General features: G+C 37.7%; 2 protein-coding genes across 3 annotated transcripts in view; one reads left to right on the forward strand and one right to left on the reverse strand.

Annotated features, from left to right (window-relative positions):
- The window catches only part of LOC307011039 (syntaxin-binding protein 4), a 69648-nt gene that overhangs the window by 1099 nt on the left and 51157 nt on the right, over positions 1–17392 (forward strand). The window contains exon 1 of one of the 2 annotated variants that reach the window (XM_079636306.1): positions 6991–7127. The exons of the other annotated variant lie outside the window; for it this stretch is intronic. The gene's annotated coding sequence lies outside the window, so the exon portion shown is untranslated. Of the gene's footprint in view, positions 1–6990; positions 7128–17392 lie in introns of those variants that run through there. 2 annotated transcript variants of the gene reach the window in all.
- ppl (periplakin) lies at positions 410–13420 on the reverse strand. The gene is made up of 22 exons (XM_079636176.1): positions 13109–13420; positions 10905–11004; positions 10053–10207; positions 9793–9913; positions 9588–9707; positions 9430–9471; positions 9144–9305; positions 8877–8984; positions 8357–8452; positions 8138–8260; positions 7864–8010; positions 7393–7544; positions 7203–7306; positions 6958–7121; positions 5988–6166; positions 5743–5881; positions 5454–5647; positions 4970–5120; positions 4787–4870; positions 4578–4694; positions 4367–4459; positions 410–3505 (listed from the first exon to the last, which is right to left on the reverse strand). Exons 1-22 carry the CDS (start codon positions 13156–13158, stop codon positions 836–838), a joined length of 5271 nt encoding a protein of 1756 aa, XP_079492302.1. The 5' UTR covers positions 13159–13420; the 3' UTR covers positions 410–835.

Here is a 17392-nt window from a genome sequence, read left to right on the forward strand (position 1 = left end):
CGTAGAGAACAATACATAAAACGCATTACCATTCTGATACATCAACTTGTGGACGACCCTGTATGTGTGAGTGGAGACAGGGCTCATTTGCATATTCATGGTTAGGCGTATACTAAATGAAGCAAGGGTGTAGTTACATTTCAGCTATTTTAAGGCATGAATACTTTTTTCACAGGAAAAAACTTTTAAATATGCCTTTTTGGTGATCAAAGATGAGTTTGAATGGATAACATTATTGAATACAGGGGGCTTTAAATTCCTGCAAAACAAATTTTTACTCTTTTTAAGAGTCATATATTTTAAGTAATCAACATATTTTCAGTCTGCTAATTTATTGTGTTATGTTTGGTAATCATTTAAACCCCAGAGAAAAGACACCCAATGGTTTTGTGAACTAAAAAGTGATTGTAAAGATAGTTTGAGCTTTTATTGCTTTATGATAAAGATGAAGGGAAAGAACACGCAATACTCAGGTTTATTCACATTTCATTCATGTTTTAATCTCAAATCAAATACATGAAAGGAGAATAGATTAATCTGACTAGTGAAAAGTGCATGAAAAGCGAGATAGGGCTATAACTTTATCATTAAGGCACACACTTTATATGCATGTATTAGATCAGATTACAGTGAAACTGAACTAGATTTCAGTAAAACATCCTCAAAGTGCTAATCTTTAATGAAAACACTTTGGGAATAGTGATAAAAACATTAAACCAGATCCAGCACCATAACCATAAAGGAACACCATCTTGCATTGATATAAAAATGCTTTTTTTAAATAAATACATACTGTATTGAGAAAGGGAAAATAAAAAGAGATTTCCGGTGCAATTTATATGCCTCTGCCTGACAGCATGACACCGAACTCCTGGATGCTTATCTCTTTGTTCTGATATTGTTGCAGCTGACGGTTTGTGATGCTTCCTGCCCTCAGAGCTTCATCAATGGCAAACTTCTTGCCTGATTTTCTGTCGTGGAGAACAGAAGACTCGCCACTCGGACCCTTGACGGTGATCTCCTCCCAGTCGCACTCTTGACTCTGAAGGTTGACGAACATTTTCCAGTCGATTAGACCGAGCTTGTAAGCCTCCTCAGGCCTCATCTCCTTTCCGGTGTCTGGATCGATGACGACAATTGAACGGCGGAGGTGACTTTCTCGCTGCTCCCTCTTCACTCTCATTGCAGAGAGACTCTTCTGAAGCTTTTCAATCTCTTCGTCCTTCTCCATTCTGATGTGTTTAAGTTCTGTGAGTTCTCTTTGCAAGGATTCCAGTCGAATTTCTAGGTTCCTGCTATTCTCCGCCGGAGAAGACTCAGTGATGTGTCTGGTTTCTTTTGATGTGATCTGGATTTCGGATTGAAGCTTCCTTAATTCGTTCTGTAGGCGCTGGTTCTCCTGCTGTAGCTTGTTGCTTTCATCGCGAATGTAGTCGACTTCTTTAGATGATTTTGTATTGGTAAACTCCACCTCAGAAAGCTTTGAGTTTAGGATGATAATCTCTTGGTCCAGCTCACGACGTCGCCTTTCCTCTTCTTCAAGGCTTTTCTTCAGCCTTATAATGTCCATCTCGGCATCTGGGTCTCGCTCGACTTGGACTTTTTCGGTTCGCACAACTTTTTCACGCACTTCCGTTCGCTCAAGTATTTCTTGTTGCTGCAACAAGGCATTGTACTCCTTCTCCAAGAGCATACGCTTGTGCCTCTCCTCGTCAACCTGAAGACGAAGGATAGAGTGCTCTTTTTCTTGCTGAGGGTCCTGCTGGAGTACAACCTTTTGCTTTACTGTAACCTTTTCTCTGTTTTCCGTGTCCCTAATCTCTAGTTCATTGAGCCGAACTCTCAACCTCTGAATTTCAAGCTCCGCATCTCTGCGTGCTCTGCGTTCACGTTCCAGATCCTCAAGCTGGAGCTCCAAATCAGCCTTTTGATGCTGCAGCCTTATCAGCTCTTCTTTCAAGGTCTCTCTCTGTTTCTGCTCATTGTTGATATTTGAAGTGAAGGTGTCACATTCTGACCTCAGGATTGGATCCTTCTCCATCTTCACAACTTCTTGCTGGACAATCGTTTCCCTCACCTGTGACAAGTCGATCTTCTTGAGCCTGATCCTTTCTTCATTTGCAGCCCTTTCGTTTTCCAGGTCCAAACGTTTCCTCTGTTCCTCAGACAGTTTCCGCTTGAGACTCTCAATCTCCTCCTTAGTTTTAGGATCTTCTCTGTATTGCATGATCTCATTTACGATCTCTTTGGTGTAAATCTGAGGCTTGGTGTCTTTCCATCTTTGAATCTCCTCTTTGAGTTGGAGGATCTCCATCTCGAACTTCTCTGTTTGGTGGGATTTATCCACAATTTCATTCCTGAGTTTCTCCAGTTCTCTTTCTGTTTCTGGGTCAATCTTGTATTTGATGACCTCTTTGATTGTCTCGGTGTATTCAATTTGTGGGCCTCTGTTTCTTAGCATTGTCACTTCATCCTGAAGGGACTTAAGCTGCTGCTCTGAATCTCTGCACCTTCTCTGCTGCTCCACCAGTTCAAGTCGAAGATTTGCCACCTCTGTTTCCGCCTTCGGATCAGGTCGAACAATCTCACGGACTTTCTCCTGGATTATGACCTTTGACTTCTCTTCCTCCAGACTGGTAATCTTGCGGTTAAGGTCTGTTTTCTCTCTTAGTGAAGTGCTGCGCCTTGTTTTTTCATCTTCATACTGTCTTCTCAGATTTTCTACCTCTCTCTCCAAAGCAATATCTTTCTCAACCTTCACAACTTCTTTGATGGAGATCTTTTCCTCAGCCATTGCCTTTTCCTTTTCTAGACGCCTTAATCTCTCCTGCAGGAATCGAAGCTCATCTTCAAGTTCTTTTCGGGTGTTAATTTCTTTTTGTTTCTGGTCTAGCAACAATCTGTACTCGCTCTCAAGTCGAGGGTCATTTTGAACCGTAATTACTTCCTCCTCAGTGATTATTTCATGCTCCTTGCTTTTCTCCTCTGCAAGAATAGTCACTTGCTTTTGAATCTGAATGATTTCATTCTCTCTGACCATCTTTAGCCGCTTGACTTCCTCTAGCTCTTCTCTTAGTCTCCTAAGATCTTCTTCCTGCCCCCTGTCCCTTTCAATGCGGAGCACCTCTTTGACTGTGTACTGCTGAGCTCCCTCTTTCATTTCGGTCTCAATACCACGCAGCTTTATACGCAGCGTGTCTAGTTCACTCTCTAAGACACGACTGGTCCTGCTTTCATCTAAGAGCTTCTGCTGGATCCTGTGATATTCTTCATCCAGTTGAGGGTCAGGCACCTGTTTGATGAGCTCTTTCTTGACGATAGTATCCTGTGGTTTCTGGCCCTCTAGTAAATAGATGTCAGTCTGTACACTTTGAATTTCCCTTTCCAGTTGGTCTCTACGCTGAATTTCTTCCTGAAGCTGTTTTTTGATTCTCCAGGGCTCTTCGCCTGGGGCTGATGATCTCACAGACTGGACCTCTTGCTTCATTATTGAAACTTCTGGTTGCTATAAAGAATTATAAAATATTGAATGTGTATAATAAGTAAAAAAAAAAAAAAAAGTAGTGTTGTCAAATCGATTAATCATATATATAACACAAAAGTTTGTTTTCATAATACATGTTTGTGTGTATATATAAATATATATATATATATATATATATATAATATATATAATATATATAATACTATATATATATACACACACACACATATATATTATGTGTAAACAAACTTTTATGTTAGATGTGATTAATCGCGATTAATTGACCCTTCACAGCGAGCTTCATTGACAAGTGATCTGACCAATCATACTTCGCCATCCGCCATTTTGTCCGACAAAGCAGTCAGGAGGGTTAGTAGATTAACATGGGAGGATTTGAACTTGAAAAACGGAGTGTACTCACGCCTTTCCGTGGTTAAAACAACATTCCTTCTTATGTTTATTTGATGCTATAAATTAACTAGAAGAAAGAGATGATCGGTTCACGAGCAGCTTTAACTGAGGCTCTACAGCGATCTGTCAGACACATTAAAGAGCCACAAAACGGTATTTATTGTTTAAATTTCTTTTAAAAAATGACAAAATTTGAAAGGGGAGACTTTGTTTAATATGTTTAATATAAAAAGTAACCTGTTCTGTCCTGTCTATCAGCACGTTGTCAGTGTGCTCTCTGCTCCGCGATGTATTTTTCACTGCGTGAGAACATAGTGTGGCGTGAGAGCGGCGTAGCTTGTCGGACATAGCGACAGTAACTAAAGGGGGCGGGTCTTTGCGAACGGTCAATTGATTTGACAGCACTAAAAAAGCAATGCTTATACCATGCTATTGTTATTTGTACGCATAGCATATGATAATGTGTTTTACCTGGTTAAGAAGGCTTTGAGCAAACTCAAGGTTCTGCAGTCTCTGCTTGTTCACAGCATTCACTTCAGTGAATTTAGCCTCAATTGCAGATTCCTTTAGAACACAACATGTTTAAACTTCAACAGTCAGGAAAAACTGTTCTCATTAAAAAGACTATAACATTTTCTAATTACTTGATCCAGGAAACTGTTTACTTTTCAAAAATATTCACCTCTCTATTCACTTTCAAGGCAGGAGATTCAAGTCTGGTCCTTTTGTATGTCTGGGGAACCAAGCCATCTTCAAGGTCAAGGATGGATTTAAACCGCTCTGCTTCATTTTCATAGTCCTGAAAGCCACGGCACAAAGGAGTTCACAAAGCTTTGCATAAATATGATAGTAGGATAATTCTCTGCAAGTAATAGACTGAGATTTTAGTACCTTGACTGCTTGCTGATAAAGCTGTGCATTTCTTGACACATTGTTCAGGTCTGATTCCTTTCTTGTGATGTCAGAGAGCAGAACCTGTACATTTCAAACATGGTTTCGGTAAATAAATATAATTTGTAATATTACAATGCAATTATTGTAATTGAATGGAAATGACTATAGAAGTTAGGTTACTCTTTGATTTTTCAGTTTTGCATCAATCTGTTTGATGTCATCAGTTTCACGTGGCTCATAGTTTGGTACTCGAGAAAGCCAGCTATTGAGGTTGTCATAGTCATTGTGGTAGTTGGCGAAGGCGGTTTTGGCTCTTTGCAGACTTTGTGATCTGTAAATTTTTGATAATTCTTTTCATTTCAAGTTGTATAAATTAACATTAATGTATGTATTATGAATAAACATGAATTAACAGTGAACAATAGTAAATTTATAAATGAAAATGGATTATTAAATGATGTTCATGATACTAAGTTTAACAACTAATATTAACAAATTGCAGTAAAGTGTAACCGTAAACACTAATAAATGAAAACAATCCTATTCATTTTACATGTAATATAAATAATACAGTATACTAAAGACTAATCTGAATTAAATTCTTATGACATTTTTTTTAAAGTACAGTCGCATTTGAAATAACTTTGGTTTAATATGAACTCACCTGGCTTCAGTCTGTCTGTTCAGGTTGTCAAAGCGTTTGCTGAGTTTCTGAACATCAGCTTCTTGCCTCTCAATATCAGGGCAATGCTCTTGCACTTTGCCGGCCATATTGCTGCAGCTGGCCTTGGCATCTCTCAGGTTCTGCTCAGACTCTGTGATAATAGCTCTTTTGCTCCTTAGCTCAGATGTAATGTCCTGGAGACAAAGATACATCAGACATGATTGAATATAGTGAATCTTGGAAAAAAGTATCATGAGAAAAAAAAAGTGGCATGGAATACAAAGCTCACCGCCAACTCGCGCTGGGTCTTCTCCAGTGAGGTGGGGTCAGATGGGGCAACCTCCTCTCTTGCCAGTTTGTTTTCGTAGGTGGACAGTATAGCTTTGCCATTCTGCAGAGAATTTTCCAGCTGATAGGAGTTCTGCAGTCTACAAAAGTACAATTTTTAGGCTCACAAATCAGGTTCTCATTTAGCATGACATTCTTGAATCCCGTTGTAAGAAAAAAAAAAGATAAAAAAAGAGGTGTACTTACTTGTCACCCGCACACTTCAACAGCAAATCGACTTTGTTGTATTTTTTGTTAGTCTCATCCACCTTGGAGGAGAGCTGTGGTGCACTTGAACATTTGGGAGAGGATTTGAGGAAAGTCTCAGCCTCCTGTACTTTTGCAGACTTTTCTGGCTCTATCTTGCGAACAGCAGAAGTAATGTCCTATGAAGAAAATACTGGATGTCAGGGTCATTTCAGATACTTGCTCACTTTTACATGGAGTACTTGCATGACCATATTCTACATCTCTAATCCTACCCAAAGTCTAAACTTAACAACTGCCTTACTAACTATTAATAATCAGTAATTTTGGAGTTTAGTGAGGCTAAAGTCATAGTTAATAGTTAGTTAATCGTGAGAATTGGACCCTAAACTAAAGTGTGTCCAAGATAACTATAACAATAGCTATATTAGATTCCACACCAGCGGATGATATTGTTCTGTTGTTTCTTAGTGCATGCTGCAGTTTATGTTGTCTGTCGCTTTAACTGTTTGAGGTATTAAACCAGGATGGATTCTGATTGGCTTTCACTGCTTTTATCCTTCATCAGCTAGAAAAAAATTATTCTGAAAGTGATTCCAATGAAATTGTTTCACTGTGCTGCTAATCGATATAGTGGACTCTGCTATCCTTTTATATTTAAAATGATTTTTAGAAGTACATCTTATCCTATGTATTATATAACTTTATAGTTATCGTTCTTAGTGTGAACGGGCCTTATGACTTTCAAATGTGCACTCAAGATTCAAACTAACATTTTTATTCTTTAAAAATGGACATCACCAAAAACAATTGAGAACCACTGTACTAATGTGACTGAAATATAATGATAATGAACATTATTAGAATTAACTTTTTATAATGAGTACTTTTTTATAATGAGTACATTTAGTCAGACACATGACACTTGTTGTCCACTACAGAATAAACATTAAGACACCAAACTTTGCACCTTTATGTCCTGTAGCCTGTCAGAGCTGTCTTGAACAGGACGTGTTTGCTCCAGTGGGGGGCGCACACGAGAGTAAATGGCCTTCTCCTGCTTATCCAGATCACTGACCACTTTATCCAGTCCTGCCATCAGCTGACGGCATTGCTGCTCTTGTTTATCTGAGGCTGGAGGTAAGAATGAATGAAGTATTTAACTCTCTTTAGGAGAGCTTTGCATCTAAGTTTATCATAACGTAAGAGACAAACCTTGACCTCCTGTACTCTCCTTCCTTAGCTCTGGCAGTCGTGCCTGTAGTGCAGATTTGCTACTGGCTACTTTCTGTTTGATGGTTTTGTGCTGGTTTATTAGACTACAAAAAAAAAAAAAAAAAAAAATCATATTAGACACAACTGACACATTTACACATGACATATACAGATATCAAGTAATACCCACTTGTCAGCAACGCCCACAGCCTCAGGGTCGGTTGGCGGGATTATGAAGCACACTCCTGGAGCACTCATGGTGCGGCCATTTGCATCCTTCACGTCCCATTTGGGCCCATTGTTCTTGAGCAGGGTGTACCGCTCCCCTCGCAAAATTGAACCCTGTGTCGTTCAAAATAAGCAAAGTAAGCTGTTTCAACTTGATATTGCAGCAAAAAAACACACAAATTCCTCAAATATATGTGAAATCCGTACAAAATCCCCTGCACACGTCTCCAGAGGTTTATATGAGATGAATCGTTTGGGTGAAGGCCGTCTTAAGGATTTAAATACATTAGATGGGGGACTCCGAAAACCCGAGCAGAGACAGAGTGTAACGGTTTTCTGTGCTTACTCATGATAATAGCTGATGTTTCACTGACTGGTATTAGCGGAGCTCTAAGCTGCATGCATAGAGTGAGCGAGAGCTCAAACTCCATACCTCATTAGCCTCGTATTCACACAGAGCCTCGATAGGAAGCAGTTTCTGAGGAGTATCCCTGCGGTACTTCAGAGGGAGCACCTGCAGGCTGCGCTTCTGAAGACTTTTCAGTCGCTCGTCAAAATGACCCATGGCCTTTGCCTGATCCTGCCAATACAAACAAAAACAGTCTTAGATAGCGAAGACACCTTTTAATTCTTTAATAATTTAATATACACATTATATGAATTAAAAAGAAATTCAATATAGGTGCCAAACTAAACAATATATTTACATCCAGGTCAGTAATGAGCCCCTCCATCTGGTACATGTCTTTAAACTCTGGATTATACTTCTGGTTGATCTCGGTCTCCAGGCGCTTCAACAAATCGTTGGTGTCTCTTGCATCCTTGTGGAACTGTAAAAAAAAAAAAAAAGGAATAATGCAACTGAGCAAGTCTGAAAGCAATATAGAATATGGAACAGGAAATTAGTGTGTAAAATGTAGACTGACTTTGTGATAGTCATCCATGTTCTTGAGGTGGTTCTCTTCACAGATGAGCAGGTTGAGGTATTCCTTCCAATCCGCATGCACGGCATCCATGTGTGCCTAAAACCAAGACATGTTTTAGAATAAGCATATACAACTATACCACAACAGCTTGAAATGTATGTATCATCTTATTATTTAGATAGAAATTGGCATTTTGAGAATACCGGTACTTAAAATGATCACATTTGATTAGATTTAATTTAAAATGTTATTTTTAAATTTTTTTCTTTAGTTATTTAGCTATGTGCACTGAAGCAATATTTTAAGTTTAGTTTATTTACAGTCATTGCAGTTTTAATGTGTGCTAGCCCAATAGTACTTTATACAGTTATACACTGTAAAATATATAGTTACAAAAACGACATCCCAGAATGCCTGAAACGGTGCCCAATGTATTTTAATGCAGTTTTACTGCCCGTGTTCGACTGTAAATGTAATGGGTGGAAAATGAATCATTATAGCAAACGGCTTGTAATATTACCCCAATGACATTTTTCCCCGGATGGTTCTGCTCAATAAATTCCTCTCCATCTTCATTCAGCTGGGTGATGGTTTTCTCCTTAGACTCCAGACACTTGCTGATGAAGTTCTGATGAAGATGTCAAGCAGCATGTTAACAAATATTTATAAGTAGTTTATTTATAAGCATTTCAGTACTATAATCATATACTTTGTAGGAGGTTTCAATCATGAAAGCATATTCGAAAGTCTTCGTGCCACCTAGACTTGTATTACCACTAAGCCTTACCTCGTACTGCCTCTTTCGGGCAGGGTAGTCCAGGTTGTTGTCGCTCCAGTCATATGTGATTCGCTCATCAGCTTGCTGGTCCATCCAGTAGAGCTCGTTGGTGCAGCGCTGCATGTAATCTCTCAGACTGAGCAGGTTCTTCTGACGTGCTGCGGAGCTCGCCTGCAATGGACATGGTGAAATACATGGTGAGACACGTGAATTGACAACTAACTCTCAGTCTTTTACTAGTACAACTTCAGAGCAACACTAGGGAGCAAATTAAAGGCAGAAAGTGAAATCTCACCAGTAGTTTCTTGTACTTCGCCTGGTGGCCATCCACACCGTCCTGTTATGCAAGTAAGCAAATGAGTCACAGATGCCACTCGCATGACTGTTCAAAACGGTCAAATATTCTTCTCGTATTGCATTTTATTTTAAAACCATCAGTTAAATTTGTTTTACCTTGTCTGCAGTGATATACGGAGCCAATGCCTCCACTTCACTGTGGAAAATATTGTGCTCCTCCACTTCATTCTCGATGGTGGGCAGATCTTGTCCGAATCCTTTGTTGTTCACATTTGCCTACATCCGAAAATATTTGACCATGAATCATTTGCATTTGAAATCATATATTTGAAAGAAAGAAAGAAACAGATTAGATACACACCAGTTTCTCATCCATCATCTTTCCCCAGTTGACGGTGGGAACCTGCTCAGATCGTGTGATGTTGTAAATGCGATCATGATCTTCTTGGAGCTTCCTCACACGCACTCGCAGCTGTCTCATACTTTTTCATTGAGGAGAAAAAAAATTAGTCATCCACAATCCCATAGCATAAGCTTTCACAGCATATAGTTCTCCTTGCATGGCATATAGCATGAGATACTATCAGATATTTCAGTTTGAAGGTGGCTATAAAAACTTACTCCTTCTCAATCATCTCAGCCTGAGGGTGCTGCAAACGGGTGGTTTGGGATGCATCTTCATCCAGGCTATTCAGCAGCTCCAGTGAGTTCTGGATCCTCTTGTTGGTGTCTTCCTGGTACAGGGGCGGCTTGCCTTCATTGATCTTCCTGATATCCTAGAAACATCAATGAGCAACACAATTAATGATAGTTATGTAACAATAGTTAAAGGGATAGTTCACACTCATGTCATTCCAAACCTGTATGACTTTCATCTGTGTAACTCAAAAGAATTTGTAAAATTATATATGATTTTTTTCCCTCCCATATCCAGAAAGTCAATGGGGTCTTTCACGGTAGAGATAAAAAATTTTTTTAAGATTCTTAAAAATATCTTCTTTTGTGTTACATAGAAGGAAAACAAAATCATATAGGTTTTGAATTACATGAGGGTAAATAATAAAAATTCTGGGTGAACTTTTAATTTCCGTTAATTGAAATAAAGCTGGGATGATATAAATGATAAATATTAGATGGAAAAACGTAAACTTCTAAAAGTATTCAAAATTATTGAAACTTGAATTTAAATAATAATTAATTAAAGCTATGTAAAAATATATATATAAAACAAATTAAATGACAAAAATACGTAACAAAAATCACAAACTAAAATGTAAATGAAAACTTTTTTTTTTTTTTAAATAAAAGCTAATTCAAGATACTGATAAATACTACAATAGTATATACATAATACTAAAGTAACACTGGCATAAACTTTCCACTATTTTAACCCTAAATGGACACATTTAAAGATGACATTAACATGCTTAACGGCTTTGATTTGTAATACACAGACGCGTTTACTGTACCTACCCTATTGAGATTCTGTTCTGTCTCAAGGATGTTCTTTTCCACCTTGTCTGCATTCTTCTGCAACTTGTCAATCAGGGTCATCAAATCAATCTCAACTGGTCTGTGGTGAAATAAAAGGAAATTAGTTTTTGTTGGTGCAGTCTGATATTTTCAGTGAGCCAAATGTAAAATTTTCAGTCTGCATTTTCCCAAAATACTACAGCAAATGTAGTAGATTTGTTATGTTGAATCTCTGGATGTAGGACATAACACCTCACTTCACTTATCTGTCATGCTGAGATGCTCTGAAAATAAACACAGGACTTGAAACACTTTCATTCCACATCATCTGGCACAGACTTCAGATCTGTTAGGAGAACCTTGGTGGTGCTATCAAAAAATATTGTCTCAGCTGAACCGTACTGAAAAAAAAATGCTGAAATGCTGTTCAACATAACTGCAGCCTAGCATAGTTTTAGTGTATTCTACGAATTCTAGGAAAACACTGTTTGACAGTGCACGGCGGACATGACTAAACTTGATCAGAAAACAAATTACGCACCTTGGGCCGTATTTGCCTTAAGGACAAGGCATGTTATTTGAACATACAATAGCATGAATCATTAATAATAAGGTTAGTGCATGTTAATGGCAGTTATAAATAGCTTACACTGGCTAAAATGATAATGTCATGAATAAGAAAACACAGTTTTGTGTTCATTTGAGCTGGAAAACAACAACAACCGTAGAACTGAATTATGAGTGAGATATGTAAATGAGGATGATAATTACAACAAGAAGCTGGCTTTAACGAGGGCGTTAGAAAGTGAAACAGGTCTAACTGGTTTTATTCACACATGCAAGAAGAATTAAAAAGACTTTCTGTCACCTGAAATAAATGCATCTGTATGTGAAACCCATCAAAAGGTGTGACAAAACACAGCTGGACTGTTAAAGAAAGAGATTATGCTTGCTGTTGTCATTTATTTAATCAAAAACAACCATTAAAGCAAAATAGAAAAACAAAGCTCTATCTATATATATATTTTTTTTTTTTTGCGGTCAAGAGAAAATTATTTAATCTGATTTGAGAAGAAGCTCTGGATATGGCAAGCTATTATTTGATGCTCGCTTCCCTTCTCTAAAGGTGTTCCCATATCCAAAAATATACAAATGCAAAAACAAACTATGAAATCCAGATATCTTAAGAACAGTGTTATGAAATAGACTAAGATATTTTGTCCTTTTACAGTTCACTGCAAGCAAACTGCCCATATCTCTGTACGTCATGCCTTGCTTCTGTCAAAAGCAGACAGACAAGTCACAAAACTTGGCACATTTGACACTGGGGGACCCATTGTGTGTAGCACAGTCGAACGACACCCAAAAATGACCTAAACAGAAAACTATGTGGTTTTTTTTGGTGCATCTGTAACCAATAAAGTAATTTTGATTCAAACTGAAACCATATTCCTAGAGTAAAATCTTCCATAGTTGCAGTGAACTACCCTACTATATTAGTGTCCTATAGTCCTGCAGGAACAAAGCTCGAAGCTAGACTCATCTATCAGAAGATCAGTAGTTTATGCTTGTTTGAACTTGAAATTGTCACTCTGATTAAACTTTTACCCTTAACAAATTAGCTTTCTTTAAACATTCCCTAAATATGTAGACTCCAGCCTGTAGCCTACTGATACAGATGTCATTTGAGAACTAGCCTATGCAACAAAATATAATATAAAATATAATATAGGCATATAATAATGTTGTTTAGTGTTAATAATGTAGCATTGACAGTCGATACAATAATATTAATAATAGCCTGTTGATATTAACAATAAATTATAAATAATACATTTAAATGACTACTGTATATTTCTCTAATATCAATTTACATCAGTCTACTCTGTTTAGTACAGAGTAATCACGCAAGTCACGCAATATCTCAGTGAAAGTTATCCAACCTGTTACAGCGCCACACCCTTTACTACAGTAACCGCACGTCAAGCAAGCCCAAAACCGATTTAGCAGAAATTGATATTTAAAATGTCAGGTTACAGCCTATTGCCCACCGTGGCTAATGTAGCTACTACAAACCAAAGATAATGAAGCGCGACAGAGTTAAAACACTCGCACGCGCCGCTCCGCACGACTCCTCAGTGACGCGAATGAAAGTCCTCATCCCAACAAAACGTATAACTTAAGTGTATCCGGTTGCCACCGACCTTTTTTCAGTGATGGTCGCATTGGTCTTTGCAGTCTTTTTCTTGAACATGATGACAGTTGCGGTGTTTCTCCAACACCCGTCTAGCTTGTTAGAATGGCTCAGTTAGGATCCCACTGGTGTTTGTCGTTCAACTACCTGAAGCGTCTTCCAGGACAGCTACACCTCACATACAACGCCCACAATGAGCGAAACCGCAACTATCCTCCCACGAACAGGAGCTCTCAAGGTTAGTCCTGCTTAAAAACATCAAGCCCATTTAAACCACGGGCTGGTGTCCGCCCCTTTCTGAGAGACATACCTGCAGCCTATCGAAACAGAGGCGTCGCCCCTGTTACTAATGTACTTTCGTGGGATACATTTAACAGGCTAATATTCAGACTTAAGAGCAAACTTTTAATCAATATAGTAGGCTAGGCTATGTTGTTTCATTCAGAAAAGTAAGACACATCAGCGTTTACTGTGATTATTTGGTTATATTGTGCTTGAGGCCAATTCAATGTTACATAAACTACCATTTAACAAACATATTCAAAATTATTAACTAAGTTAACACAGTTGACTGTTCAACATTTTGTTAATTTTTGCAAAATTTTTTACATTTTAAATTAATAATATTTTAACCCCACCACCCAATCAATATTTATAAGGGGAAAAAAACATGTAGAGTAAGTGCAAATGCGTGTATCTGATATGCTAGTATAAACTAACTTACAGACATTAAAGGTCATTATAGCGTAGAGCAAAAGGCATTTATCATAAGATGATTTTGTAGGAATTGTAACTAAAGAGAGTACATTTCAAAAGAAAATTGATCCAATTGGAATGCCTGGGTTCCCAAGAGAGACTGATTTCAAGGCAGGACCTGATTTTTCACTCGGATATACATAAAAATATAGGGATGAAAAGACTATTGCAACTTCCGTTTCATGCCTACTTTAATTTTGATGTTTATTTAATATTTAGCTATAAAAAGGGCAAATCACAAACACCAACTTGTTAATGACACCAAAATGTATAATGACTCTAGCTTCTCATGAACACATGCACCACAGTACAAATTAGCATGTCTTATTGATGGCTTTCCCCCCCCCCCCCCCCCCCCCCCATAAAGTTCTGGGTACACATAACACATTTTTCTCCAATACTTGAGTGTCAGCTTAACAGAGAGTTTACATTACCAGCCCGACTTTTGTTTGGGATGCTACTTTGTGAGATTCGAGTTTTAAAAGCCAGACCTTTTTTTTTAGACTGCTGAGCATGTTAAACTGCAGAGCAGTTTTCATTGTTATAGCCGTGGTACATATCTGAAACATAAAGATTTAAAACATCGCAACTGTCTCTGAACAGGGCCTCATGCTCAGAGCAGCTAAGAAGTCACTAGAGGACCCTTCTTAGTGCCAACAGAGGAAGAAGTCATGAGAACCGGGTATTGTTGGATGGCTAAACAATGAGTCATCTGGGGGTGTGTATTTGTGTGTGTTTTTACTGTCTGTTTTTGAATGGAAGCAGATGGAAAAGCAACAGCAATACTAGTTTGGTGTTCAATATCTCTCTTAATATTCCATTTTACAGCATGCCTTAGGCCTCACGCTGTATAAATAATGTATTTTTTCAAAGACCAATTCAACAGGTGTCAGGTGAAGATAGCAAAAACAAGTAAACAGAGAACAGGACAAATTATTTCTACCGAGGGCGTATAATTTCAAGTTGACCCAGGATGCATTTTGGTTATCTGAATTACAGTTAAACATGAATGAAAAACAAGAATACAATGACACATGGTTAGCTGAAGAAGTGCAGTAGACTAAAACAAATAGCAAAGTGTCAACAGGCTTTAGCCCTCAAATACATTGATCAGCTGCATTGACCTCAAACCAAATTCAAATATTTGAATATTTTATGCTGATGTAACTACCTGAATATCGTCAGACTCAAAGAAGCTCAGAGCCTTTTAAAAGTTTTTAAAGTGCATATAAACATGTACAAGTGTGAACTAGTGTGTTTTCACAATTGGTTGCAAAAACAATGACGAGAAGGATCTATTTGCAGCAGTATCAAAGTTTATTAAACAAACACCAAAGTCCCTTTCAAGGAAAGTCTGTTCCACTCGGTGGCCATATTTGCAACGCCTCCAGGCAGCTATTTCGGGCATCCAAGACCAAGATACTTGACTAGGGGAATCCTGATATCTCGAAAAACCGCTTGCCAAACTCACAATTAAATAACGTATTTCAAATCAGCAACAAAATCTGACATGAACTGCCCCATAGATGCTGTTTGTGCTCAAATAGTGCAAAAAAAGCGTTTTTTTTTTCAGGCTAGACGAGCCGATGCGCATGTGGAGTCCTAAGCGCAAGTCTCAGGTTTCTGTGAGAGCTTCTAACAGCAGCTGCAGTGATTCAATGACTTTACCAATCAGCGATTGGTTCTTTTACTTAGAAGGCTTTTTACGTATTCCGCCATATTGCATGTTGCGGTTTCTCCCATTCATAATAGAATAATCTATAGTCTTTGCAAACACTCAGAACACTAGGAACTAGAAAACAGAACAACTGGTGTAATCGTGACGAGTTAAATACACTGGTAAATGAAACTAAATTAACAACAGGTGTAGCCTAAAACATAAACAAATCAATTAGAAAGCATAGCAATGAACTAAAAACTAGGTCACAGAACACAAGACAATCCCTTACATGTTGAATACTGTCAAATGTAAACTATTAAATTGCTTTTCGTTAATTGAAATAAAGCTGAAATAAAACTTAAATAAAACTTAAATGAAAATTTTGCCTCATGGCAACAAACTGAAATAGAATCGGTTTATGTTAAAATGACAAAACCTTTCATTTAAAAATAAATTATAGGTAAATAGAAATATATATGAAAAAAAACCCCGAATAAAATGATAAAAGCACATAACCAAAATCACTAAAACGTTAATTAAAATGAAAGCGGAAAATATAAAACAAAAGATAATTTAAAATATGATTAAATACTACAATAGTATGTAAATAACAACACTAATGTATATGCAATTAATGTGGGGTCTGGGTGAAGCAAAGGGGTGCTATAGGGGCTCTGTGTAAAATTTAAAAGAAAAGAATAATGTATTTTTGGGTAAGTCAAAGTTGAAAAGAGCTTTACAAATAAATCTGAAATTAATTAACAGTGTTTCTCATCAAATATTTGGGAAAATATACTATCAACTTGATACAAAATAAATATTTTTCAGATAATATTTTAATAATCGGATTTGCTTTCAGTACAGTGACAATATATTTGATAATATTGTTTATGATAAATGGGTCTTTGTACATTTTGCAAAAGTAAGTGAACAAATATGAGTATCCTGCAAAAAGAGCCCAATGCCTGATGCTGTAGAAGTCATGAAATGTGTTATAGTAGCCCATCTTACTATGGATATAATGAATATAGCTGCAATGCAATATTATTTCACATCTCTAAAGGAATGCCCGAAGATAAGCTACAACTGTGGAGTCCTTGTGTGAAATTGGCTAAAAGTGAACACAGTCCATTCCAAGGGCTTAAATATTAACTTTGACATGCGCCACACCAAACAGTGTTTATATAGAACACTTCCTAATGATCTTTATGTGTGAATGGCTTTTAGTATCATTTACATTTAGATTTGCACGAGTCATTTTTTTACCTGCAGTTTCTTCTATGAAAGATGTGCTTTCAAGGGTCTTCTCAACTGTTGTTGCCACATTCTAGCTACTACATATTCTACATATTTTACAAGTGAAAAGGGCAAGAAATCAATTTGTCATGACACATTCTATGCAAATGAATAGATGTATGAATGCACTGCCGATAATGAATAATACCCTGTTGGAACCAGGAATTTATGAAACAGGTGAAAGGCTGGAATTCCCTTACACACCCATAGTGAAGCTGATTAAAGCGTTTGACAGACATGTGTGGAACATTATGAGAACACAATTCAGCAGCGAGACCTGTGCAACCAGATTTGAAGTACTGTAGTGTATTTCTTGTGTGTGGGTTTCTTAGCATTCCTCTGCCAGGATGGGCCTGCTTTGGAACTCAACACACTTAATTCAAAGTTGTAACGATGAACTTGTGTGCAATTGGCCATCGTGAAGTAGACTTTAGTGGTGGGGGGTACAAATGACCGTTCATTCTCCTCCGAGTCTTGTCTGTGATAAACGTGTATGGACTATTGGGTGTGTACTGCATTTCACTGAGCATTTTTCTCAGTCCAAGGTGCATTATCCAAACATGGGTGGAGAGACCAAAGTAT

This window comes from Phoxinus phoxinus, assembly GCF_949152265.1.
Source record: "Phoxinus phoxinus genome assembly, chromosome: 1".
NCBI classification, from domain to species: domain Eukaryota; kingdom Metazoa; phylum Chordata; class Actinopteri; order Cypriniformes; family Leuciscidae; genus Phoxinus; species Phoxinus phoxinus.